The sequence below is a fragment of the Mastomys coucha genome, unplaced genomic scaffold (assembly GCF_008632895.1).
Source record: "Mastomys coucha isolate ucsf_1 unplaced genomic scaffold, UCSF_Mcou_1 pScaffold12, whole genome shotgun sequence".
In the NCBI taxonomy this organism is placed as follows: Eukaryota; Metazoa; Chordata; class Mammalia; order Rodentia; family Muridae; genus Mastomys; species Mastomys coucha.
Window position 1 is genome coordinate 92,673,982 of NW_022196894.1, and position 27,781 is coordinate 92,701,762.

Genomic DNA, 27,781 nt, shown 5'->3' on the forward strand with positions numbered 1-27,781 from the left:
CTCTCACACAGATAGAACAATGCACATAAAAAAAAAAAAAAAAAAAAAAAAAATCGGCCGGGCGATGGTGGCACACACCTTTAATCCTAGCACTTGGGAGGCAGAGGCAGGCAGATTTCTGAGTTCGAGGCCAGTCTGGTCTACAGAGTGAGATCAGGATAGCCAGAGCTACACAGAGAAACCCTGTCTTGAAAAACCAATAATTAATTAAATAATTAAAAAAAAGAATTGACGTTGAAAAGTTTTTTTTTTTTTTAAGGTTTGCATGAACGCCTCACTATCTTAGGAATCATTAAGTTTTGCTTGCTGCCTCCCTCCAGAGGCAGGCACCCCTCCCCCACACCCCTCCCCTCCATCCTCCCACCCTCTGCCTGCCTATCTGCTTATCCTCTGTCTGTCTGTCTATTTATTTATTCATTCATTCATTCATTCATTCAGCTTGGCGAACATAAGCAGCTGCTTTCTTTAGAATGCTCAATGAATTCATAGCATAGCTTGAAAGTTGTATTATAGCCTGTTTGTCTTTGCTTCTCTCTTGTTACTATTCTTGTTGTATTCTTGGTTGCTAGCTGTGAGATTGCCCTCAGTTTTCTATCTGCCATCATGATGGGCTCAACAGTCCTGAAGTGGAAATAATAAATAGGAGGGGTTGTGAGAAAAGTAAGGTGGATCAGTTGGAGGACGAGGGAAAGGTTATGGTAGGATATGAAAAAGGTCTCTGAACTATATCTACAAACAATATGGTAAACTTATACACAATCTTTCCTACAGGTAATCACTGAAAAGTGAACTAAAATTCTTATGGTTTGTGCAAATTGTGTAAGATCATAAAAAGCAGTTTATTTCCTTAGATAAATTACATAAAACTTTACAACGTTCATGCTTACTTGATGCCTAGAAATACCTGCAATGTGTATTGGTCATAGGCACATTTTAAAACTTTTTTTTTCTTTCCCATGATAAATGTTTACAGATATTTTCATTTGCTCTAAGTGAATAGAAATTATTCAAATAAGTGTAAATGTTAGTAACTTAAATTGACAGATTTGAAATGATTTATCTGTGTTTTGGGGTTGTAGTTATGTTAGATATTCCTCAGGGGTAATTGTCTTACACCATCATATCTTATCGTAATTTGTTTTTCTTCACACAGTGTTATAGTTTTGCCGCTGGACTCTTCCCTCCCTTCCCCCACCCCATCAGGATGATATGAGACTTGAAAGAAGACGATGCATACAGGTGACTCAAGTTTTGAAATACAGTAGAGCTATGGCTGTAAGACAATGTGGGGACCCACTGAGAGTGTATTCTGAGGGCGGGGCTTCAGATAACATTTAGTGGCGGGAATTACTTAGGCCAGTAAATGCAGAGATGGAAGATATTGAAAGTGACTCCAGGACTCAGTTTCATACTCAGTTTTAATAGAGATGTTAACAATAGAGTAATTCAGTAGTTGAGCTTTTAAAAGCTGGCTCATGCTTTTAAAGTTGAAATATTTGTTTTATAAATTAATAGCATTTACTCTAATGGTTAAATCTATGTCTCCCTGTATTCCTATAAGGACATAACAAATCTTCTGTGGCAATGCATGTTAAGATGATTGCAGTAAGCCTGACAAGTAAGAGAGGGGTTAGCACGAACACGGTTTCCTTAGCAGATGTGTTCTGGACTTTGTATTTTGTGTTCCTTTCCTTCCTATGTTATTGTTAATGTAGTTTCCGGTCTCTTTCATCCCCATGCCATTTGAGTTTATTGATGAAAAATAGTATGGTGTTGTCTTGAGGTTTATGTTTTCTTACTTCAAAGTTAATTGAGGCATCTTACTGGTACTGAAAAGGCAGAGACCCCTCCATTCTGAGGGTGACTGTGTTCAGACTCTAAAAAAGACAGTAGCCAGTGGGTAAAATGTGACTGACCATGGTAAATCAGGTAGATGGGAGACATTTTGCAAAATGAAGTTATCTTTACTGATACATTTGAATTTTTATTTCATTGTATTATAAATTAACATTTGAGAATGATTTTTAACTGGAAAGGAAGTCTTGATCTGGTATCTGGTGTTAATTGGTATAGCTGGTGCTGATTTTTATTTTTTGTGATCAAGTAATTTTCTCTTTTGCTTTAGAATGAGATTTTGGATATGCCATATTCTGTGACAAAGAGTAGTTGTAAATTATATGGTGTGGGAAAGCAAGTTAACATGTATTTAGGTGAGGGACCCACTGTTTCTTAGATTCTGGTGGTAGCTGTTTAAGTCAGTGACTATTCATTCCCTCTGTGGTACTTGTCACATGAGCATGTAGACTTCCATGTATGTTTGTTTGCCTAGACACACTGTTGCTTGTATTCTGGGGACACATTGTCCCCAGTGGTTGGTACTAAGTCACCATGGTAGCCTCAGCCATCATCAGGGAAGGATCATCAGGAATGTTTGCAGCAACGTTGCCTTTTGTCGCATGAAGGGCTTGTCTGCACTGTTGGCTCCTAGATGGCACCTGGGCCATGCTGAGCACACTCGGTTTGCACTGCAGTGGAGGTCAGGAGAGCAGAGTGGCTCTCGGTGGATGGCAGCAGTGTTCTTTCATGAGGTTTTCAGTTTGTGAGTAACCAAAGATAAGTAGTGTTTGTCTTAAAAGCTTTATAGTCTCAGTGGAGTCAAATAGCTGGAGAGTAAAGATACATAATTAACTTGCTGTAGTGCAATACAAGAGAATTCTGTGGACTTAGATTTGTGATATAAACCCAGTCTTTTAGCTTTTTAGAACTTACCGAGATGTATTGCCTTTCAAAAGAAATAACCCAGAAAGCTTTTTCTAACATATGTGTACATTGTTGGTATATTTCTCATTCACAGTTTGAAAGCTAATTGTTTTTTGATTGCAAAATCCACAGCTCCCTGATCAATTAATACACTACTTTCCTCTTAATACAACACGTGTGCTTATACTTTAGATGGTACAACACATATAAACTTGTGAGGAATTTTAAGTGAAAAGATCTCTGTAGTGTGCCCATGTATTTGAAAGTGAAGTCGGCTTGCCCCTGGCTTGTGGACTGGCCTTGCAGTGTTGGTTAAGTAGAATGGTAACTTACTTGCCCATTCCATGGTTTTCTTGTCAACTCTTGTGAGGTGATGGCTGTGTTAATTTCCTTGATTTTTTTTTTCTTTTTTGTAACTACTTTGCTATTGTATACATAAAGTATGATGCAGTATACCATAGATTTGCACACTTGTTTTTTAGTTATACGCCAGTGAGGAGAAAGGAAGGAAGAGACAAGGAAAGACAGTTTTTGAACACTAAGCCAGTTGAACCTGTGTGCCTCCAGCATAGGTGTGTACTGGCTGTCTGTGCCTTACCTGGTAAACTCAGGCTCATTTTGTTGTGTTAAATGGAACCAGAACTTGGAATGAAGTAGTCTCTTTCCTTTGAATTTTGAAAGAATATATGTAAAACATTTATTTGTCTAACACTTGTAACAAGTACTATAATGGGTATTGTGCCTCTAAGGTTTCTGGGATTTTAATTATCTAGGGTCATATTTCCTTTAGAGCAAGGGGGTGGATGTGTAAAGACACAAGTCATGGAATGGGTGTGTATCGTAACATTTTAACAGTTATCAGGCTGATTGTGCTCACAGTGATGGCTTCATCTGACAGCTCACTGCCCGTGTTACAGAGATGAGTCTAGGGTCAACGCAGCGTCTCAGTGGGCATGCGTGTAAACTAAATGTTTTCTACTACAAATTTTTTTTTTTTTTTTTTTTACTTACTTGTGTGTGCCTCATTGTGCCTACTGTGGGAGTCAGTTCTCTTCCTTCCTCCATATGGGTCCTGGGCATTGAATTGAGGACAGCAGGTTCCTTTACCCACGGAACCATGTAGTCCCTCACCTCCAGATGTCTGTCTGCCTTCTATGTCCTCATCAAGTGACTGCCTCCTGGTTACATTCAACCATTGTAATGATAGGATATAACAGCCCACTTGGGGGTACTTGTAATCTGAGGGCCTACAAGTAACCACATTGAGTTGATTCCTTAGATATGGGGGCTGGGAGGAAGCACACTTCCTGGTGCATATTAACAAAGCCTCCTGCAGGAGGAGCCTGTGAGGCCAGCAGACTTCAGTGTGTGTGATCAAGGGACCCCTTTATGTTTTGATTTATACTCATTTACATCCCATAGACCATTATTTTGGAAAACTTTTTCCTTGTTTTAACAGCTTCCTTTATCAAAGTAGGGTGTTTTGTTTTTTTTTTTTTTTTTTTTTTTTTTTTTTTGTTTGTTTGTTTGCACATTAACAGTGACATGCTAGTCACTTAGAAAATGGTAGTAGTGGTGGGGGAATGCTTCATTTGGCAAAGTGCTTGCTTTCCCAGCTCTGGGGAAATGGAGACAGGAAGATATCTAGAATTCATTTTCTACCCAGTCCAGCTAAATCAGTTGTTTTTTTTTTAAATTAGAGACCAGTAGAAGACATCTGATATTGACTATTTGCCACTGTGACCCCATCCCACCCCTGAGATAACATTTGAAGTAGTTCCAGAGCACATGCCCTATCTTACACCTCCTCCCTGCAAAACAGGGTCCCTTGTAGCTGAGGGTGGTCTCACACTTGCTATTCTGAGTTTCCTAGATGCTACACGAAAACAAGCAAGTAAAGCAGTACTCTTCCATGGCTTCTGCTTTAGTTCTTCTCTTGAGTTCTCCTGCTCTGACTTTTCTCAGTGATCTGATCGAGTGACCTGGGAGTGACCCTTTCCTCCCAAGTTGCTTTGGTCACGATCATGACAATAGAAATGTATCAAGTCTCCTGTCTCTTGAACTATGGCACATTCCTATCTGCCCGTCTGTCCATCCACCTATCTGTCTGTCTGTCGGTCCCCCCAGCCTCTGCCAGTTTCAGTTGAGGTCACATTGAATACCATTCATGATGGTGAGCTTGGATAGAATACATTTGACGTTACTAGTTAGTACTGTTCCATCCCTGAGTGACCACTGTCACTTTATATAGTACAACCAGTTGAGACTCAGACTATAGCTGTTGAAAGACTATAGACTTTGACAATTACTAGGTGGGTAACCCCTAATCTATTTTTCTAACTGCTGGCCTGGCTACCTCCCCATCAGTGTACCCCAGATATTTGCTGTTTCTCCTGGCTATGTGCTTATGGTTCCTCTCCCCTCATGGTGGCTTCCTCCTCCTCACCTCTCCTTTTTCCTCCTCCTCCTCCTCCTCTCCCTCCCCCCCCCCCCCCCCCCCCCCCCCCCCCCCCCCCCCCCCCCCCCCCCCCCCGCCAGGTCACTCTAAACTCACCAACCTCTAGTACTCCCAGTAATTGGCTGTAGCCAATTTTATTTAACTCTAGTTTTAAATTAAAACAAAAAATTGTAAACATGAGAACTCCTTTGTAGGCCTAGACCTTTGGGATAGAATTTAAGATTACAATAGGTAGCAACAGACCAAATCTCAACAATTTTGTCACTTGGGTAGGTCCAGATTACTTGAAAATATACCTAAGTGGTCTTGGGGGGGGGTGGATTAGTTGTGGCATGTGTGCTGCTCTGAGCCTTTTTATCATGTGAGCATTTCCTAGTTTAAGTTAGATATTGCTTATTCATAGCCTCCCCCACCCCACCTTTTTGGGTCAGAGTTGTTTTTGTTATATAGCCCTAGCCACTGGGAACGTCATTTGTAGACCAGTATTGACCTAGTACTCAAAGAAGGAAATCCCTTCCCCTTCCCTCCCCTGCCTCTGCCTCTGGAGTTCTGGAATTACATGTTTGTCACCATGCTTAGCTGTTATAGATTTATTTTATATGTATGAGTGCTCTGTCTGCATGTGTGCCTGCTCGGTTCAGAGGACAGAGGAGGGCATTGGATCCTCCTGAGACTGGAGTTACAGGTGGTTGTGTGCCGCAGGCTGGCCAGTCTAGGCTTCTCCACCTGAGGGAGAAACGCTTCCGGTACAGGTCGGCTTGATGCGACACAAGGAAATGCAGGGTCTGAATGTATTTCTCAAAATGACATTAGACTTTTACAGTCATTACAAAAGAGAAAAGAAAATTCTGGCGGCTCAGCGGTCAAGGTATATCTGAGGCCATCTGAAACACACTGGGTCTAAAGCAGCCATCTCCTCTGGACCGGTGCAGCACCCCTGGGCTCTGAGCATGCTAGGGCCTTCGAGGGCCCAGCTGGAGTCCTGGGGGGGGGGGGACTGCGAGTGAGCCAGCCAGGAGGGTAGAGTCTTCATCGAATCTCCAATCTTGAATGCTATCTGCTGCACACTGTCTGTCTGTCTTTCTCCCTCCCTTCCTCCTTCCCCCCTCCCTCCCCCCTCTTCCTCCCTCCCCCTCCTTCTCTTACCCTCCCCTCCCCCTCTTGGCTCAAGGTCCCGCCCATCCTTAGTAAGCTTCAGTGCTCTACCCCTCATTATCTCCCTAACGTTATCTCCCTAGTCTGAACGTATAACATTGCCTGCAAGAAATTCTGAGCCAGGGTTTGGCTAAGATGTTGGAACATTGGTGGAGGTCAGAGAGCAATGTTTATTTTTGTCTAGCTATTAGTAAATCATATCTTGGGGGACACCTAGCACGCAAGACTATATAGCAAGGACATATCTGGGCTACCTCTGAGTTAGGGGTTGCAGGAGACGGCATCCTTGAAGCTTTTGTCTCATAAACTGCTGTCACGAAAAGTGTGCGTGGCAGTTGTGAATCATCATTTGGGTGCTGGGGATCAAACCTGGGCCCTGTGGGAGAACAAGTGTTCTTAATTAACCTTTGCAGCCTCCTAACAGGTATTCAAGAGTATGTAACTCGGGTCATGTGATTTGGGATACTCTAAAGTTCTTACTAATGTAAGTCCATATAAGTTTTCACTTTCTGTCTTAGTTAGGTTTTTTCCTTTTGTTGTGATAAAACATGATGACCAAGAGCAGCTTTGGGGGGGAATGGGCTTATTTCAGCTTACAGTTTCACATTGTAGTCCATCACTGAAGGAAGTCAGGCACAAACTGAAGCAGAAGCAATGGTGAAATGTTCTTGCAGGTTTACTTGTTCAGCTTGCTTTCTTAAACCGTCCAGGGTGACCTCCCTAGGGGTGGCCCCACCCACAGTGGGCTAGGTCCCCCACCACTTGAGTCAGCAATCAAGACAGTACTCCACAGATTGTCTTCCGGGCCAGTTTTACAGGGGCATTTTCTATGTTAGCACCCCCTCTTCTCAGATATGTCTAGGTTGTATCAAGACCAGCACAGTGCACATCTAAAAAAATGCTCGAGGGCTGGAGAAATGAGTCTGCTCTTTCAGAGGGCACCAGTTTGAGTCCCAGAGCTCCAGACACACATGAATATGCACATACACATAAAAAATACTGTCAGGGTTCTACCAAGTTACAGCTCAGCATAGATACTTCCTTTCCTCTAAAAGTGGGCAGAGCACCTCGATGGTAAACCCTCCAGTGCCATAGGCACATGTACAATGCTCTGTGGAATCCATTCCCACAGAGAGAGAACTGGGTAGGAGCAGTCTGATAACTGTCACAGTGCTGTGGTCTCAGGGTTTGTGCAGAAGGAAGGGAGCACAGTGGGGTTTAATAAGATTCCCACAGAAGTGGAGAAGCCAACAAAGTGTGTATGAGTTTCCAGGAGTGTTTACATTCTGCATGCATTAGAAATGGTCCCTATGAATTCCCCAAACCAGTTAAAGCTTCCCTTCTGGCCAAAGCAGATACTACTGGAAATAGACTCCAGATGGAGCAGTTGTGGAGTCATCATGGACAAAAGGAAGGGGCTGGGGAGATTAAAAACCCAAGAGGTCTTGTATATTAATGTACATTTTGACCTCCTTCCTGAGAACAGGAGGGAGAGTACACCCCAGCCTCCCCAGAGGATCTCTCTCTCCGGTGTGGAGGGAGGTCAGAGGACAGCTGTCAGGAGCAGGCTCTCTACTGCCACCTTGTGGGTTGCAGGGATCAAACTCAGATGGTTTCTTCCAACTGAGCCATCTTGCTGTTCCCTCAGTAGTCTTAACATTTTATATAACCCCATATATAGATTTATCATTTTCACAAAGATTACCAGACACATAATCAGTCAAATTCCCCACTGAAGTGGTAGAGGTCAGTGTCGACATTGCCACCTTTGCTGTTGTTATTTTGATGTAGGTTTTTCATTGCATCCAAGCCAGGATGGCTTGGAACCCCGGATCTTCAACCTTGGTATATGAAGTGCTGGATTTATATAGGTACCAACTGTCACGCTGGCTGGAGAGATGTTTAGTGGTTAAGAGCACATGATAAATTGATTGCAGTCCGTACCTATGTAACAGCTCACAATCACTTTCAACTATAATTCCAGAACCTTCATGAGCATCAGGCACATACGTGGCATTCATACATACATGGAGACAAAACGCTCTTATATAAAGTAAAAATAAACTTTAAAAATGTTTAAAAAAGGAAAAACTGAAAGAGCAGAGCATTATGTAGTGAAAAAGCACAGCAAGAAGAAATGCCTGCTGACCCGATGTCGTAGAGAAAGCCCAGAGACTGTAGGATTGATGGGATACGGAAGAAGAACATAATATTGCATAAGGGAAACTCAGAAAATTGTTGATAATTTTGGAAAAAGAAAGAAAAGAGAAAAAAATCCACCTAGGTGCTAGAGGTTTTGGTTAGTTGGTAGAGTGACTGATAATCATGAGTGAGGCTCTGCGTTGTGCCCAGCACCACAGATGAGCTGTGGTGGAGCACAGCTGAGCTAGTAACCCTTGGAGGAGGAAGGCAGGAGGGTCAGAGGGGTCACAAGCTTGCCCTCCTCAGCCAGCCTGGGGTACATGAGAAGGGTCACAGGCTTGCCCTCCTCAGCCAGCCTAGGTACATGGGACCCTGTTTCAAGTAAACAAATGAGAGTCCCTGTCTTGAATAAATAAATGGTGTAAAAAAGAAGTTTGAACTTGAGAAGGAAAATTTCTTTAGATAAGCAGGTAGTGAATTGCAGAAAAATGTTACAACTCAACAAAAACCAAACCCCAAAGTGTATACTCAAAACATTCCAGAGAAAGTAACAGTTATTGAAGAAAGGCAGAGAAGTTTCAGCATACACCAACAAGAATAATGCAAGAATATTTCCTGAAGTGGAATAGTTTTGGGCGCGCATGCGTGTGTGTGTGTGTGTGTGTGTGTGTGTGTGTGTGTGTGTGTGTGTGTGTGTGGTGTAGTGGCTATTCCTGGTTGTCACCTTGACTCTATCTGGAATGAACTACAATCCAGAATTAGAAGGCTCACCTGTGATCCTGAGCTTGAGGCTGGGAGATACAAGTTTCTGACCTGGATCTTGGCATGGAGATCTTGAGGTATAGTGACTATGAATCCCAGGATAAGGCAAGCAGATCTCTGAGTTCAAGGTCAGCCTGGGACAAAGCAAGCCTCAGATCCAGGCATGGTGGTACACACCTTTAATCTGGGCCACACCTTCTGCTGGAGACCTACATGAGGACATTGGAATAAGGAAGACTCACTCTTCTTCCCCTGCTTGCACTTACTTGCCAGCGCATCTGTTGGAACCTATTTCTACAGACCAGCTGAAACAACTAGCCCTGTGGGACTGAGCGACTACTAGACTATTGGACTTTCCATTCACAGCTGACCATTCATTGGACTACAGACTAAGCAGAGTTACTGTGATTGGAGAAACTTTGAGAGGACTCAGAGGACAGCTTCTTCGCTTGTTTGTTGAATAGGAAGTGAAGATGTTGGAATGGAAACTTTTAAACAGATAATACCCACCTGACTTTGACCCATCGAAGATCTCAAAACTCAAGTTACCCAAGGGCCGGCAGTATATGGTGTGGCTGATGGTCCCCTTCAACATGAAGTCTAAGACATGGAGAATACATCTACAAGGGGAAGAAGGTTCAATGCATGAAAGGAAACAGTCCAGAATGAGGCATACCTGGGCCTGTCAGTCTTCTGATTCTACATCAAGTGCACGCACTGCTTGTCCGAAATCACCTTCAAAACAGACCCAGAGAACACAGACTACACCATGGAGTACGTGCAACCAGGGCCGAGAAGCTTCTGGAGGAGGAAGAGAAGCGTGCAGAAGGAGCGAGAGAATGAGGAACTGAAAAACCCCATGAAGGTCCTAGAGAACCGTACAAAGGACTCCAAGCTGGAGATGGAAGTGCTGGAAAACCTACAAGAGCTAAAAGACCTGAACCAGCGGCAGGCACATGGACTTCGAAGCCCTGCTGCGGCAACACTGCCTGTCTCAGGAGTAGTGGCAACCGAAGCAGCAGGAGGAAGATGAGCAGGAGACAGCGGCCTTGCTGGAGGAGGCTCGTCATTGAAGGCTTCTGGAGGATTCTGACTCAGGGGATAAGGCTCCACCTTCCCAACCACAGGCAGCTGCAAGACCCAACCCCACAGCCACCCTCGAGGAGGTACTAAAGACCAAGAAGGTGGTACAGGCGCTGTGCAGCAAAGCACAGTTGGCAGGCTTGGTTGTATCAAAGAAGGTAAAGACAGAAACCAATGGGGGCTCAGAGCATGTCCGAGTGCCTGCCACTGGTGCCCCTGAGAGCAGGAAGGTGGCCAGACTACACCCTGGGCACCTGGTGCCTCCTCCCTGAGCCAGCTGGGTGCATATGGGGACAGCAAGGATAGTGACCATCAGTGATGCCCACCGTGACATCATAGACCCAAGAAATGAGAAGGGATCAAGCAAACACCTTCAACAAAGGCCTCGGGACCATTTCTGCCATGGGTCCTGGCAGGTGTGGAGAAGCAGTGTCCCTAGGCACCCCAGGACAGACAGCCCTAGTCCATTCTTTCAGTCCTTGAGTTGTTTGGAGCCTATTGGCCAGTTCCTTCCTGCCACTGATCTGAACACTCTGACATGGACCAGCGGCCAGGGACTCTGGGCACCATCTCCCAACCAGACCTGGGGTTCCACCCGCATGCAACATGGTAAGTAGTTCTGTAAAAAACAAGAAAGAGTAGAAAATAAATTGAAAAACAAAACAACAAAAAAGAAGCAAGACAGTAAGTAACATCCCTCCATGGCCTCTGCATCAGCTCCTGCTTCCTGACCTGCTTGAGTTCCAGTCCTGACTTCCTTTGGTGATGAACAGCAATGTGGGAAATGTAAGCTGAATAAACCCTTTCCTCCCCAGCTTGCTTCTTGGTCATGATGTTTTGTGTAGGGTTAGAAACCCTGACTAAGACAAAAGGGGAAGGGAAGCATATGGGAGGGGGAGAAGATATATTGTGTACTGGATAGGTATCTGTCCTGCTGCAGATAAGGCCAGGCAATTTGGCACACACTTGTACACTCTGCACCCCGAGACAGAGGCAGGAGCATCCCTGCAAGTTGAGGCCAGTTTTGTCTACATAGGCCAGCCATGGTTGTATAACAAAAACTTGTCTACAAATAAACAAGAACAGAACAACCCCCCCATCCCCAATAGTTGGACTCTAGAGGTATATATGTAAAGATTCTGCCTACTTATTGAGGTGGGGAATATTAACAAGATCTATTTTTTGATAGCTTCTTTATGTGCAGAAACAGTTGAGTAACAAACAGTTAATGTACCCAAGGGAAACTTAAGAATTTTATACCCAGCTCAGGTAACTTTAAAAGGATGGCACACAAAATGTTAAAACAGGGGTATAGTGTAGACAGTATTGCCTTATGGTCTTGTAAGGATTGCCAGAGAACAGACTTACACAGTCAAGAGATTTCTCTGTACCAGATATGAAGTTCTGAAGCTTATACTTGGTGGGTGTGAGAAAGTTTATCGTGTAATGCCTCCATTCTCTGCAGTAGAAAGGAACAGGATTGGGAGTTTATTCAGAGAGAAGAAATACACTCTTGACTGCTATGTAGTTATTGACTAGGAGTAAAAGAGTATCAGTTCAGTTTAGATGCAGGTGGGGCAGATTTATATTGTTGTTTCTGGTGGGGAATTCTTAGACCATACTTGTCCCTCAGACACATAAGAGACAAAAGAAATAGACAGGATTCAGGGTGTGAATAGTAAAACCATGCAGTGATAACCATGGGAAGCAGAGTGTGAACACTCACATGGACAGACTAATGTAGCAGTGGCCCAGTCTCAGCAGTGCACAGTCCCTGGGAGCACCTCCTGGGGAGGGAGGGCCCACATTTAGTGATGGTTTTTATGTCCCCTCCCAGTAGGCCCTGTGCTAACTATTCATATTTGGGGCTAGCAGTTTCTTAAATTCCTTATTTGTACGAGAAACCCGATAGATCTTGTCAAATTATGTATTAATAATGTTCCACATTTTATTTATTCTTGGTATTACCAGTTCAAAATCATGTCATGTACATAATTGGTGATTTTTGACAAACTTTAACTGTGACATTAGAAATGAAGTTTGTGTACATCAGGCACTGAAGCGCTCTGCTCCCTTAGCACAGCTCTGGGCTTGTGCCCTTGCCTGTGGCTTGTGATTGGGATGCCTGGTTTATTAATTGAGGGTTTATAGGGCGAAAAAATGACTAGGTGAAGACTTCTCAGAACAAAGCTGAAAAGTTAACACATCATTTTGAATGCAAGGCACTTGAACTGCTTTTGTGGCATTCATTTTGGAATGAAGAAAACAGAAAGATATTTTGAGTTATGAGAATTTTTACTTGAGACATATACATGAAATAAGTACTTGATGTTCTATCTGGCTTCATAAAGTGAACCATATTTGCAATTGCTAAAATCTTTATTTTCTTGAGGGTAAGCTTGTTTTTTTCTTTTCGTTTGTTTGTTTGTTTGTTTTTAAACTCATCACCTCTGAAATAAATTGTGTGAGCATAAAAGTTCCATAAAAATTTGTGATCTGTACACTCACTGATTTCATAAATTGTTATGTTCTGGTGCATCTGTAATCATGTCACATCTATTGGATATGTTTTCCATTAAGAACCATTTCATTTCAGGCTAGACTTGGATCTGAAGATCACATACAGAGTGTATGGTCTTAATATTTGGTGGCTGTATTATCTCCTGCTCTATATGCATTGAACCATTACTATATATCAAGAACCACTATTTGTTATTTATGTAGTAACCTATTTTCTCTTATTAGCTCTAAGACAGGGCCATGACTGACAGGCCAGAGCTTAGTTAGCACATACCTGTAAGAATAGGACTGGTGTACAAGTTGGACTGACATCTTGTTCTTGACCTCATGCTGTATTACTTGGTGTGAAATAGTTTTCAGTTTGTATTTGTCTGCCTTTGTTTTCATGGTACTACGCTGCACAGGAGCTTTATGTTTTCTTTTTCTTTTATCTTTTTTTTTTCCTTTTTTCTTTTTCCTGGAATGTATAAAAGTTTTGTAATAACATCTAAACATAACAGGTTTACAGATCTGTTGAACATATTAGAATAAAGCCATTAGCAATCTGTTGATGGTGATGACCTTTTATTTTCTGTAATATATTTTCCCATGTAAAGAGATGAGCAGCCAGGCAGTGGTGCAGCAAGCCTTTAATCCTAACACTTGGGAGGCAGAGGTAGGTGGATCTCTTGTGAGTTCCAAGAGAGCCAGGGCTACACAGTAACCTTTTGGGGGTGGGGGAGGGGCAGGGGAACCCTAAGGGCTTTATAACTAACTTTTTGGATGTGATAAGGTACAGTAGTAGCTTGCCAGCGTGGCTTTTGTTCATAGAAATAATCACTGTTTGAAACAGGAACATGTTTTCTTAAATAGCCAAATCAGAGTTTGCACTATTAACAGTGATTTAAATGCTTGACTGAATTGAAATAATATGCTTGTTTCTGAAAATAATTTTGTGAAGTTTATGTTTTTAGGAAATATTAGAGATAGATTTGACCATTGTTTAATAGTTTTAAATTTTAGTTCAAGAAATAAAACAGAAAACCCAAGCCAAGAAACCTGATGTCGATAATCCCTTAAAAGATAAAATGTTAAGATTTTACTTTTGACAGAGACTTCTCTTGCTTTTTACATAAACTTGAAGGAAAGTGTAGAGATCCATGTTATTAGTAGCTCTCTATTAGAGAAACTAGTGAGTTCATTATCATTATGTTATTAGTGGCTCTGGGTTAGAGAGAGAGTAGCTAAGTTTATTATCATTTTGGCCTGGTTTGTTTTCTGTCAGCTGGGCACAAGGTAGAGTTATCTGGGAAGAGGAACCTCCGTTGAGAAAATGCCACCATCAGACTGATCTACAGGCAAGTCTGTAGGGCATTTTCTTGACTGATGATTGATGTGTGAGCTCCAGCCCACCGAGGGCATGCTGTTGTATAACGGAGCATCTTAAGCAAGCCAGTGAGCAGAGTTCCTCCACGGTCTCTGGAGCTCTTTAGTTCCTGCCTCCAGGTTCTTGTCCTAACTTTCCTGGATGATGTCATCTGCAAGCCACACAAACGGTTTCTTCTCCAGATTGCTTTTGGTCATGTGTCACAGAACTAGAAACCTAAGACAAAGTTCTACAAATTACAGGTCATCTACAAGGAATTCATTTAAAATTTTACTTTAAAACAGATGTGTCACATATAATAATTTTAAAACATGGCTGATAATTAAAGGTGGAGTAATTGGCTCCCTGTAGTGTGGTCAACTTTAGTAACTTTTCTAATGGACATACTAGGCAGTACCACTGCTGCCTGGCTCTCTCTCTCTCTCTCTGAGTCTTAATCCCTCTATCTCTCTTAATGTTCAACCTTGAAATCTGGGCTTAATGTTGAGAGGAAGCCAAGTGAGCTCATGAGCAAACCTCCTGTAGATGACTGGCTAGGTCCCCAGCTCTGGATCCTAGCCACCATAAGCTGCTAGCTTACATGAATGAGCAGGTTCCACGTGGTCCTCATTCCCTTCAAGGCACCAACACTGAGTGTAGGAGTGATTTCCCGTGCCTTAAGCTGGTGGTTTGAATGTGCTTGGCCTAGGGAGTAGCACTGTTAGAAGGTATGGCCTTGTTGGAGGAAGTGTGTCACTGTGGGAGTGGGTTTAGAGACTCTCCTGGCTACCGGTGAGACAGACTTCTGTTTGCTTCAGAACAAGATGTAGAACTCTCAGCTCCTATAGAGCCGTGCCTGCCTGGATGCTGCCATGCTTCCTGCTATGATGATAATGGACTGAACCTCTGAACCCAATTAAGTGTTGTCTTTGTCTTTATAAGTGAACCCTTATAAGTGGTGTCTTTTCACAGCAGTGGAAACCTAACTAAGACACATACCCTACCCAAAGTGCAGTTTTATATGCAAAATAAACATAGCAAATGGTTGAGTGTTGCCTCCTGTGACAGTCAGACAGCAGCTGTTTTCCAGTTGTATGCTGAGAGTATCACCATGAAGACTGACCCAGGGTCACAGCTGAGACCCATCAAGACATGCCATCAAGACAGCACACCCCAGTTAGTGACTGGCTACCTAGGAAAATGTGCACCATTCATTGCCTAGTTCAAGACAGGAGGATGAACACATGACTAGCTGACTAGTGAGGTCAGTATTGTCTGCGTGTACAGCTGCTCTGTTTCACTTTCCTCACTCAGGATGTGTCCTTTACTGCTGGTACCACTCCAGGCACTCCGGGACTTCCACACGAGTACTTAGGAGTTTGCTGATAGGCCTACCTTCTGCTGTTGTTTCTGCCCTCTTTCTGATTGGGTTGGAAGTTGGATGGGAGGGGGCATTTGCTCATTACCTAGTCAGTGCTGGCACTGGCTGGAAAGTTACAAGCAGTTAAGTAGGTGTTATGTCTGTAACCTGTTGGTTGTAACCAGTGTTCTCATCCTACAAACGTCCTCACTCAGCCCATGCTCAGCCCATGTGCTAAGTTCAGGCTTTCATTTCTCTTTTTGATATGCTTTAAGGATGTAGTTTCCATGCCTGCTTTTAAAAGGTTTAGTGCCTTTTGGAAATAGAGACAAAAGGGAATTTGTTTTTCTTTTCCTTGTTCACATTTTTGGGAGTAACTCTTTTAATTTCTTCAATTTCAAAATTCTTTTCTTGATAACTTAACATCATTTTTTAGGTGCAGTGATGGTTTATTGCTATGTTTTTATATTTAGAAAACTGTGGCCAGTCTGCCGGGAAGACAGAGTAGCCATCTCTCTGCACTGCCTCTTCTTGCCCCGCTCTACCCGTGCTCATTTGAAAGGTTTTGGTTAATTAACATTTTTACAATTTGTTTAAACCCTTTCTTTTCTGACTCAGATCTTTAGACAGTCCCCAAAATAAGAGCAACCAAACTTATTTGCAGTTGCTGTGCCTAGCCTACCAGATGTGTATGCTGTGGCATAGGTACATGAACTTGTACCGGATTTCAAAGCTAGTGCTGTAGCTCGTGATTTTGTCTTTAAAAACCTGAAGACTGAAACCAGAAGCCTACTTAGATAAAATGACTTATGAGGCTCATTGAAAGGGAATGTTTACCTCGCCACTCATTATATTTGTTGGGGTTATATTGTTGGGGCCACAGAGAAAGTGTTAGCCCTGGGGTTGAAACGGTTTTGTGGCAGGCAGTGTCTTCCTTTGTGTGGGTGTAGTCACCCATCACAGAGTGCTTGTTGGTCTTTAGTGTCACATGCAGAGTAAGTGTTCTTGGTGCTTGTCGTATGGTCACATGTGCCTTTGCCTTTGTTTTATAGTGTTTTAGTAATAAACACTTTGAACGTTCATGGCCCAGTCAGGAGCCAGAGCTTACTGTCTGCCTCTTGTGCATTTCTTCCAAAGGAGAGGAAGAAAACAGGCATCCATTTGTTGTCTGTAGGTGAATGTAGTGAAGATGCATTGAAGCTTTGGGGAGAAGAATACTTTATTAAATTGCCAAATTGAGGAGGCCCTTTGGAGCAGTAAGGCTGGTCCTGCCCAGTCCTTAGACATGCTGTGTGGTGGCCATCATCATGGCTCTTCCTCAGGCTTGGCTGCTTGATGCCATAGATGCTTTCTCAAGAGTTGATGGAGGAGTCTGCCTTTCCAGTTCTCCTCTCTACCCAGACACCATGTTGGGGCTGTTGGACACAGAAAGAGACTCATGCACATGCATGTGCATGCTTGCACACACACAAAGTGGGTGGGGTGGGGTAGTGTAACAGTCCTAGACTCTTCCCTGCTGTCCCTTCTATGTGCTGCTTCATTAGCTGCACTGTCACTTCTGCTGATTTTGGCTTTGGTTCTAGTTTTTAGATGGAGATAGTTTTTGATACTTCTTAAGTACTAGAAATGATCGCATTGCTCTGAGTCTTGCTCTTAAAAATCATTTTGCTTACTGATGTGTTGCTACACTGTTTTAATTAATACTAGCTTGTGGTTATTACTATTCTGCTGGGTGTTTTGTTTTGTTTTAAAGATAGATGTAAACAAGTATGTTTAGATTTTTCTAGATTTTTCTCTTAGGGTTGTCTTTTCCCCCAAACTCACAGAACTGAGTTTTCAAATGTCTTTGGCCCTCTAGATCTTAGGGCTCTAGTTGTCTGTGCTGGTTCTTTTTCCCTCAGAGAAGCTGTGGCTGTGTTGAGAAGTAGATGGCTTGCCTGGCCTCAGGAGACACTGCAACTGGAGGATGCCACTTCAGGTTGCTCCAGGGAAAACCACTTTGTTGGAGCTCCACCTGTCTTCAGCATCGTCTCTGACTTGAGTTAGGATCTCTTTGCAAGTTCTCCTCTTCTGCCTTGTTTCCTTCTTACATAGACTCAAGGGCTCTCTCTTTTTCTCCTGAGGCTTCAGCGGCCTGGAGACTGACAGAGCACGTGTTCTTTAGATGCCCACCCCAGGGCTCTCAGAAGTAAAATTTCATGCTGTTAGGAAAAAAAAAGTAGGAAAAACTTCCTCCTTTAATTTGTCAAATCTGGGGCTGGATAGGTGGATTTCTATGAGTTGAGGCCACTGTGGTGTACCGAGTAAATTTCAGGTTGGTCGAGATCACAAATGAAACTATTTCCCGGCACTTGGGAGGCAGAGGCAGGTGGATGTCTGAGTTCGAGGCCAGCCTGGTCTACAGAGTGAGTTCCAGGACAGCCAGGGCTATACAGAGAAACCCTGTCTCAAAGAACCAAAAAAAAAAAAAAAAAAAAAAAAAAAAAAAAAAAAAAAGAAAAGAAAAGAAAAGAAAGAAACTATATTTTCGGTACAGGCAAACAAGCCCCTATCAGCAACCAATACAAAAGGTTTCCAGTTTTTGCTTCTTCTTAGATGAACAGTGACTAACAGGCAAGTACTTAATGTGTTTGTGTACATTAGAGTACTTAAAAATGAGGATGCTGTTGAATAATAGTTCAGAAGTATTTTTTAAACCTTAAAACCAGTTTTCAAGTCTTTTGTTTTTAAAGCATATTATTAATTTTGTTAACTTTAAGCTAAATACAAACTTCTGGTCTGCTGTTCAGTTTCCTTAATACCTGATTGAGAAAAGTGCATTTACTGCATACCAGTAAATTTGGAAGAGAACACTCCTAAACATGAATCAGATCCCCAAGAGCAAGAGAGTCTGGTATTTATAGCTTTCTGTCTGCAGTGTGGATGGATGCAGTTAACAAGTGGCTCTGTTAGCCTCTTAAGAAGTAGGAGTAAGCCCAGGGTAGCTCTAAGGTTGGAGAATACAAGTTAACTACTGGGCTAGTCTTTTGGAAAAGATGCCCAGTAAACACTGTTGTAGCTAGGAGCTACTATAAAGAGGGAGGTATTAAAAACTGGTCAACATAGTTGCTTACAGTTTTTGACTATTTTTTTTTTCCTAAGTAGACATTTTCAAAACTGTAAAGTTGACTGTTTTGTGGAGTGGAATGTGCTGTGTCTCTGCAGCTCCTAGGTTGGTAGACAGCAGTGCTATGCTTCCAAGTCAGAGAGCTGGCTTTTGTTTGTCGAGCATGTTTGCAGTAGTTGAGAAGTTACCACCTAGTTGTTCTAATCTACTTCTTCCTACAGTGCAGGGACCTAACTAAAAGTGCTGGCTTTTTAAAAGTTAATGATTAATTGTATACTTAGAAAACATATTTCCTTTACTAGAAATTCTAGTGTCTGTTCATGTGGTAAAGATTCTAATTTAGTGAATGAACTGCTTTTGAACATTTTAAGTGTTTAATTTCTGTTTCTAAAACTAGTACTTATATTTTCCTAAATTCTACTTTTTAATTGCTTTGAAAAGAAATGATGTTATGCTACAGACATTTAAATGTAGGCTGCTTTACCCCAGAGCATCTGCCGCCAGGCACAGGATGTTTCCTTGTGTCTCCAGACCTCGACGAGACTGACATGGTGCCGAGGCTTTAATTTTCACACCTTTCAATGATAGGGGACGTTCTGGGATATGGACAGTGCTTTTGAGGTATACTGGAGACAGCCTTGTGTATGTGGAAAGTGCTCTTTTTGTTGCTGCAGATTGGAAAATAGGCTGAGTTAGGGATCTGAGTACAGGAGGCTCAGTGAGTTATGGGTGAAGGTATGAATGTGATTAGATCGTTTTTTTTTCTTCGTGCCTTTATAATCAAGAATTAAAGGGGGGCTCATAAAGCTTGCAAGTAGTTAAAAGCCAGGTCAAATGATACTGAAGTTCTGTATATGAGTGTGAGCTATCTAAGGGTTAATGAGTGAGGTTTAGGAGTAGATGTTAGTGTGGGGACGATTCTGGGCTCACACCTATTTATAGCATTTACTGGGATACAAAATTACTTTCTTATAAAAGGCGTTTTTGTTTATGTTTTTGGTATAGACAGGAGAAATAATTGTTGATTTATCACTACTGTTTAGAAGATGGTTTGGGAAGGGTTAGATTTCATCTATAGGATTTTTGTTATGGACTAACATTCAAAAAACACAGTTAGTAGGATGAAAAGTTAGTATTCAGTAGCCTTTAGGTTTTCTTCGAGGTTGACAGTTCTGTTATTGAAACCTCTACACCCTGTAAGAAACCTGCTGTTTCTATCTTGGTACTAGTGGACTTTGAATGCTTTATTTTATTTATTTATTTATTTATTTATTTATTTATTTATTTATAGTCAGGAATCTTTGAGTAGAGAGAGAGATTAGGGGACAGATTTGAGTAGTGGGTGTTAGGGACAGGCTGGAGTTGGTGAAAGAGTGACTCTAATTTTCTATTTTTGTTTATGGTTGCTTTCAATTTTTTTCTAGTTTTCCAAAATAATTGTTTCCTTATGGTGGTTTCATACTTGCTGCAGGACTCTGCGTATGGTCCCTCCAGACTCCCCCTTCCTCCTTTAGACACTTGCAGGGTCAGGCATAGAATCCATCCACTTTCCCATGAGCTTAAGAGTGTTCTGTGTCTTCATAAGAAATATTTTTACAAATGCTGCAAGTCTATACTGGCTCTGTAGAAAAATATTTAAAACTAGTAACTTCTCGCCAGGCAGTGGTGGCGCATGCCTTTAATTCCAGTACTCGGGAGGCAGAGGCAGGCAGATTTCTGAGTTCCAGGACAACCAGGGCTACACAGAGAAACTCTGTCTCAAACAAACAAACAAACAAACAAACCCTAGTAACTTCTCAAGGTTATGGGACAAATCTGCATTACATTTAGGTGAGGATATTGCTAGGAACAGTGACACAAGTTCATGTATTTTAAAATGTGTCTTTGGTAAGGTACAAGTGATAACTATCTCTTTGACATCTTTTAAAGGATTTCTGTAAGTTAAAAAAATCCCTCAACCACAAGATTGTCAGAACACTGATTTAAAAAAAATAAAACTAAAAACCAAAAACAACTGTCGTTGTAGCTATTAAAATGTACTAACAGAATTGAGCATTTCCAAAGATTTACTCATTAGTTAAAATTCTACACATATATACATATAGTGCCTATATTATAGCTACAGTTTTAGTTGAATGTCATTCTCAGCTATGAGAGTGATTTGTTTGGTTCTGACCTGCATGTATTAAACCTTATATGATTAATACCTCTTACATTTTATTCTTTGTGAAGTTATGTACATAATTAACATTTAACAGGATTATATATTAAAAGGTACCATAGTAAAAGATAAAATACTATTTTTCATAGCCCCAAAATACTTCCTTGAGCTTTGTTAATATTCACCTCAACCATAGTTTTACAAAGACTAAAATGGTATGTAGGGTTTTTCTAAAGTGTAATGTTTCAGAATCTCTTTAACGTATAGAAAGGCATTTAAATGATCCCTTTGAGAAGGTGGGAGAAAACTTGAAATGATGAAGGCTGCAGGTGTTAGAAAAACCAATGCCTATGAAGTAAAAAGTTAAAAATTTGACAGATAACTGCTTTTAACAGTATTTCCCGTGTGTTAGCATCTGTTTGTTTTTGTAGTAGAAAGTAGGTTGAAATCTAATCCTTTATAGTTGCTGTTAATTTTGTTCTAAACCTGAAAGTGTTAATAGCAACTTGAAAATGTGACAAAGCTCAATTTCATTTCTTGTTTATTGCTTGTTTTCCTATTGGACAGTTGAAAGTAGCTCTACCCCGGCAACTAAAATAGTCTATTTGCATAACCTAGTTTGATTGGCTAGCATTCTGACTACCATTTCCAATCATATGGCTCCGGTTTAGTGGTAGGCTATGCTAATTAGCTGCTGTTGCTGAGGTTCAGGGTGGTTTCTGTGTGCTTTTCTGCATTGTGTTGCCTGGAGAGAGACATTGATAAACACAAGATTAATGATCTGCAGCAGTTCCCACTCACTGCGGGCAGGCAGACTTTAGAACAGAAGTGGAAATAAGGATTTAATTGCTCTGTTAAACGTCTGTACCAAATAAGTGTATTAAATTATAGAAGTGAAGTTGTAAATCTTGATTAATTAAATATAACATAAAAGGCACTTTTGCTTTGTCTTTTGAAATCACTCTGAGGTACCAGCACTATGTAAAGATTTTTCTAAAACTGTTTAGTAAATTGATCCTTCTCTTTTGAGACTAGAAATAGTACTGGTTTGCAGTCAGTGGCGTATATGGTTCTTTTCACAGTCATGATTTCCTGTAGTGATACCTGTGTGTGCTACATTACTGTAAGCTCTTGGATAGAACTTACCTTGTACTCCCACGTCATAAGGCAGATAAGAGAATGAACTTTGATCCCCTGGGCGTGTTCTTCTGTTCAATTTGAAAATCACATTGTATTCATTTACTCCTATCATTTTCCTAATTTAAACCATTTAGACAGTTTCAGATGCTGCTTTACTGCTCCTTGTCTTTGGTTGACAACAAATCTACAAGGGTATTGCTAGGTGGATAGTTCTATGGGAAACAGAAAGGTCAAACCTTCCTTGATGAGAGATACAAGAGCTGAGACAGAAACATACACCTTATTAGATGAGAATGCAAAGTGACCACAGCAGAGTGCCACCACGGCAGAGGCCACCACGGCAGAGTGCCACTGGGCTAATGTTAACGATTTGATGGGGCGGTCTCTCGGATTATTTTGAGAACTGCACTTTAACCCGACGCTCGTATTTGTTTTGCTTGCCGACTCTGCTTGTGCTTTCCTCAGTTTCTGGGCTTCAGTAGGGAAGTGAGGAAGCCTGATCTGCCACAGACACGCTCAGCACACACAGAGCCTGCCCCCTTGGCCCTGTTGACCCGCTGACCTGCTCTCAGAAGGACTTCGCCTGGACACACCCGCAGCATGGGTGCATTCTGGTGATTTCCCACCATTTTGATGCAAAGGTCCACAGTCCTATTGCCAGGGATTCAGGACAGCTGGATGTTATTAGAGGCTGTGCTGTGTGGGAACCTCTGTCAAATGGCAAGTCACACCCTGGACCTTTGTCAGTGCTGCTTCAGAAGCTCTGGAAGGACTATATCAGAGGACCTGCTTGCTCCACCTCTCCTGTGCTCCTCTCACCAAGTGCAGTACTGTCTCGCAGGACGTCCTCTGATGGCTGCACATTGTAAACAGAACAAACACAGAGTAGAGACAAGCCACCATACCTCAGCCTTAGGACTTTAGAGCAAGGGGATGAAAGAAGGTACAGTCTGGGCAAATGTTAACAACACAGTCCCTTAGTACTGTGGTTTGGTAAAGTATGACTTATGGATGAAATGAATGAGCTGGGTGAGTTATAGGAATGAAGAATTTTAATTAGGAAGTGGATCTGATGAATAAAAACAGCATTTTGGTTATTAAGCACAGGTAGTTATCCTGATCAGGGCTTCCAGGGTTTTACTTGTTTTATTGCCTGAGATTCCAAACTGGCTGGTGTCACCCAGGATCTCTTTTTTTTTTTTTTGTGGTTAGCAGTGATTTGCATTTCCTGGGTCTGTTAGCATAGGGCACTTTTAAACCTTCTTTATTTTCTTGTTTGGCTTAAACCCTTGAAACACCCAAAATAATCTGAACTTAGATATTTGTTTTCAGTTTTCAAAAATACTTCCATTTAACTGTTCTGTCTGTTTATTAAAGAACTAGTTAGGCCAGGTAGACAGGCTAATTGGGTAGTTCTGCAGACTTGTGAAGAATGAAAATAAAACTAAACTAACTTGATTATTAATTATATTTTTCTTTAGCCATGTATTATGGAGATATTTTAGAAAATATCCTTATAGGGCTGTCTTATTTAGTCACAGAATCAAAGTGGCTTGAACTTAAGTTAGAATTTAATGGAAGAGATGTGATTTGACTTTACATGACTACATGACAAGATGGGGTGTGCCTGGATGTGAGAGGAGAGGGAGTGCAGGGCAGGGAGGACTTTAGACTGGGACTAGACAAGGATGCTGTTCCTTGCAATGGGGATTAGTTTTTTGAGACAAGAGTTTCTCTGTGTCCTGGTTGTACTAGAACTTGCTTTGTAGACCAGGCTAGCATTGGACTCAGAGAGATCCATCTGCCTCTGCCTCTGCCTCTTAGACAAAGCATTGTGAGTGGAAGTAGCATCCACGTGGTTTGGAAGTGGGAGTAGGATTCTCACAGGTAGTGCTGTGAGGTCTCAGAGTGTGGACGACGGCACATCAAATGCAGGGAAGGAGATTAATAATGTTGGAGACTGATGGTTGCTTGGATATAGTGCCTCATGTCTATGTCCCAGCATTCAGGAGGCTGAAGTAGGGAGTAGGTTTGAGACCAGCTTGGACTACATAAAGAGGTAATTCCAGTCTATACTTAATGAAAGATTCTTTATCCCTTAACAAACAGAAGCAAGAATGATTGATCTCAATTCAAATGTCATCTAGTGAAAATGTGGGCATTTTGGTTTCTTTGCAGAATTGTTCTTACAATTAAGATATGATATGTGTTATATTACATATCAATAGTTTATTATTTTTACAAATTCATATTTTGTTGTTACCACAATTTACACATTTGTCTATTGTAGGTTTTTATTTTTTCACAGTTTTGACGTTACAAATGAAAGTCTATGAGTATCATGGAAAACATCTTACATGGCTGTGTTTTCATTTCTGGGGTAGAGTGGGATGATAGCATGTACAAGATTACGTGGAATCTTTACGTTTCTGTTTGAATTTCTAAGGTGTTGTTGTTTTTATTGGTGTCAATTTCTTTAAAAAAAAAGCCTTCTAGAACATGGAATTAGATTGTGTTGAATCTATAGTAATTTTGGAGGAATTGTTAACCATATTGATTCTTTGTTTTTTTGTTTGTTTGTTTGTTTTTGTTTTGTTTTTTGAGATGGGGTTTCTCTGTAGTTCTGGTTGTCAACAGTATTGATTCTTTTGGCTCAATGCAAATCTTACTTTACTTAATGTCTCCAGTTTAAGATTGTTTGATTTTCTAAATCTTTCATATATATTTTATTATTTATGACAAAAATATCTTACAGTTTTTATGTTATAAATTCATTTATACTTCAGACTCTAATTATATATGTATGTATTGATTTTTTTTCCTTTGTTGGTTTATTTGTTTCCAGTTTTTTAAGGCAGGATCTTTCTATATCGCTCTGGCTATTCTGGAACTTTCTCTATAGATAGTGACTTAGGATTTACAGAGATCTGCCAGCCTTTATCTTCTAAGTGCTGGGATTAAAGATGTGTGCCACCTCTCGGGACTTAGGGTTTTTTTGATGGTAGTTTTTTTCCTTCAGAGATAATTGCCCGTTGTTGAGACAGTTTCCTAGTTTGGTTGTTTGTATTTTTTTTCTTACCATACTACACTGACTGGACTCTCCATGGACTATATTTACACAACATATTTGTAAAACATATTTGAGTAGAAATGCAGAAAAATGGCATTATTTCTTGTTCCTTGGTTTAGAAGGAGAAAAGTTTTGAATTTTTACTTTTAAGTTTGGATATTGGATGTGGGTGGGGTTTTCTTCCTTTTGCCAGTACTCTTTATCACCCGAGGAAAATATTTTCTATTCGTAGTTTAATTAAAAAAATTCTTTTTTTGAGTAAATGAATCTCATTGCTAAAGTGACATCAGATTTGATATAAAGGCTTATTAGGTTATGGTCTTTGTCCTTTTTAACTGATTGTTGTGTTCAGTTTATTAGAATAGTTTTGTTTAATAATTTTGCCTCTTTGATCCACAGAGTGTCAAAGGGTCTCACTGATTTCTACTACTGCTGTGAGTTTTGTTCCCTATTACTATTTATAGAGCAGAAATAAGTCACTGTTTTGAGAATTTTCGTGCCTTCTAATAAAAGTTGGTCAGTGGCATGAGCCCAGCCTCCACCCTGTTCATTAGTCACATCGAGCCTTGCGGTTCACATCTGTTCCATTCAGAGCAGGGTGTAGCTTGAATTCTCTTTTGAAATGTGGTTGCTCAGAACTGTTATGAATGGACCTTACATACATGTTATGCTACTGCTTTTCAGCTCACTTTTATTGTCCTACAACATGTTGGTGTGGCTCAGCCCCCTTTGTCAGGTTTCCTCATGATGTGGTGTTTTTTGGTGAATGTGCTCTGTCAACAGCAGTGTGTTCTGTGTTCTGTTTTGATGAATGCTCTTTTGATGTCAGTTAGGTTTTGTTGATAGTGCTGTTGGTATATGCTGTCCTTACTGTTTTTTTTTTTTTTTGGTACTCTGAGAGAATATGGAAATGTTGATGTAGTTGTGTCTATCCTTGGTCCTGCCATTCCTGACTCCATGTGTCTTAATGCTATATTAATAGGTCATAACCATTATGTCTTCTTGATACTTTTGTTATATACTCTTTCCCCTAAACCTTTGCCTTTTAATTGTCAACATTTTTATATTTGAGATGTTTTTTTCACAGACAGCAGAGATGGAGCCTTGGGCACCGGACTTTGTTCTGTCTGTTTGCTCATGTGGACCCTCTGCCTTTAATGCAATTCCTGGTGTTTGGGCTTGCCTGATCCTGCAGCTTGTGTCTGGCTTTCTCATATGTTCTCTTGACCCGTTCCCTATCTCTTCTTCTCCCCCAGCTGCCTTAGATTAGTAAACCTGTTTATGGTCTAATTCATTTTAACTTAAAAATTGCTGTTCTTTGTTAGAGGCTACTCATTAATGATACTACTTATTTCATTCATCTTAAATACAGTCAGTATATTGGTTTCACCGTAGGATATTTGCATTTTTCTTTTTCTTTTTCTTTTTCTTTTTTTTCTTTTTGTTGTTGTTGTTGTTCGAGAAAGGGTTTCTCTGTATAGCCCTGGCTGTCCTGGAACTCACTGCATTTTTCTTTCCAGCTTGTTTACTACTTTTTCATGGATATTCTTTATACATTGCTTACCAACCTCAAGTACATTACTATTCTTTAACATTCATTGCAGTATTCTCCAATCAAATTTTATTACACTTACTATCCTATAACCATCAAATTATAGTAACTCTGTATTTGTCTCTGGTGCCATGTTCCTTTGTCCCTTGTCCCTTTATCCTTGAATTGCAGGTTTTGTAGTCTGACTGACCTAGTGGCTCCTGTGTTCACAGCCACTGTCTGAAGCTTCTCAAGGTTGTTACTGGGCATCAGCTGTGGGCTGCAGTGCTCTGGAGATGCTCCTGTCTGGCAGCTGCAATCCTCACTGTCTCCTTACTGCTGTGTTGGTAGTTTAAGGACTTTTTGCTCATCATTGATTCTGTGCAGCTTCCATGGATTTGTACAACAGTTTTATCAGGGTTTGAAAAAGTGTGTACTCCTCCTTTCCTTTCCTGCCCTTTTTTTTTAGGGGTGGGGGGATGTATGGTCTCATGGCCCTGGCTAGCCTAAAACTTACTGTGTAGGCTAGGCTAGCCTTGACCTCACCAAGATCCACTTGCCCCTGCCTCCAGAGGCGGGCATTTTCCATCCTGGCCGCTTGTTACATGTACCATCGGGTGTACTGTGTTGCCCTGTGCTGTAGTGTCATTAGGCTACTTGGAGACAGTTTTGTCTGTCAGTCTCAGAAGGACCACCACAATGCTTAGTCCAGTGGTAATTAATTACTTTTGTCCCTGGGAAGAGAATGATCCTCTATGAGATGTTCTGTGACTCTGACTGGTAGGCATTTCTTTTGGCTTTGGGTAGTTTGTTAGCCACCTTGTAGAGCTCTTTGCTTTTGCTATATTGGTCCTTTGTAGTCCAGATCTCTGTGGCATAGGCACCAGTCAGATTGTATTAGTGTCTACCCAGTGACTTCATTTAACTGACTGCATCTCTTGCCAGACTATTTCCAAATAAACTCCTATTCTGAGGTACTGCAGGCTTATGTGTTGCATGGTAAGTTTAGAGAAGGCATAGTTCACCTTTCAGCCCCTTCCCCAACAGCATATCCTGCACTTGCACTAATGCTCTCATGCTCTTTTCTTGACTTGGAATGCTCCTCTTCTCCTCTCTTTATCTTGTTTTAAAAAAGCCATTTATTTGCCAATCAGAAGTGTTTAAGAAGTTTGCAGTAATATCATCTCA

General features: G+C 41.2%; 1 protein-coding gene and 1 pseudogene across 4 annotated transcripts in view; both read left to right on the forward strand.

Annotated features, from left to right (window-relative positions):
* The window catches only part of Dyrk1a (dual specificity tyrosine phosphorylation regulated kinase 1A), a 129,230-nt gene that overhangs the window by 42,069 nt on the left and 59,380 nt on the right, over positions 1 to 27,781 (forward strand). For 2 of the 4 annotated variants that reach the window (XM_031364491.1, XM_031364492.1), the window contains exon 2: positions 1,154 to 1,239. The exons of the other annotated variants lie outside the window; for them this stretch is intronic. In XM_031364491.1, the coding sequence (XP_031220351.1) occupies positions 1,230 to 1,239 (10 nt within the window). In that variant the 5' untranslated portion in view covers positions 1,154 to 1,229. The remainder of the gene's footprint in view (positions 1 to 1,153; positions 1,240 to 27,781) is intronic. 4 annotated transcript variants of the gene reach the window in all.
* Positions 9,477 to 11,077, forward strand: LOC116086172 (annotated as a pseudogene).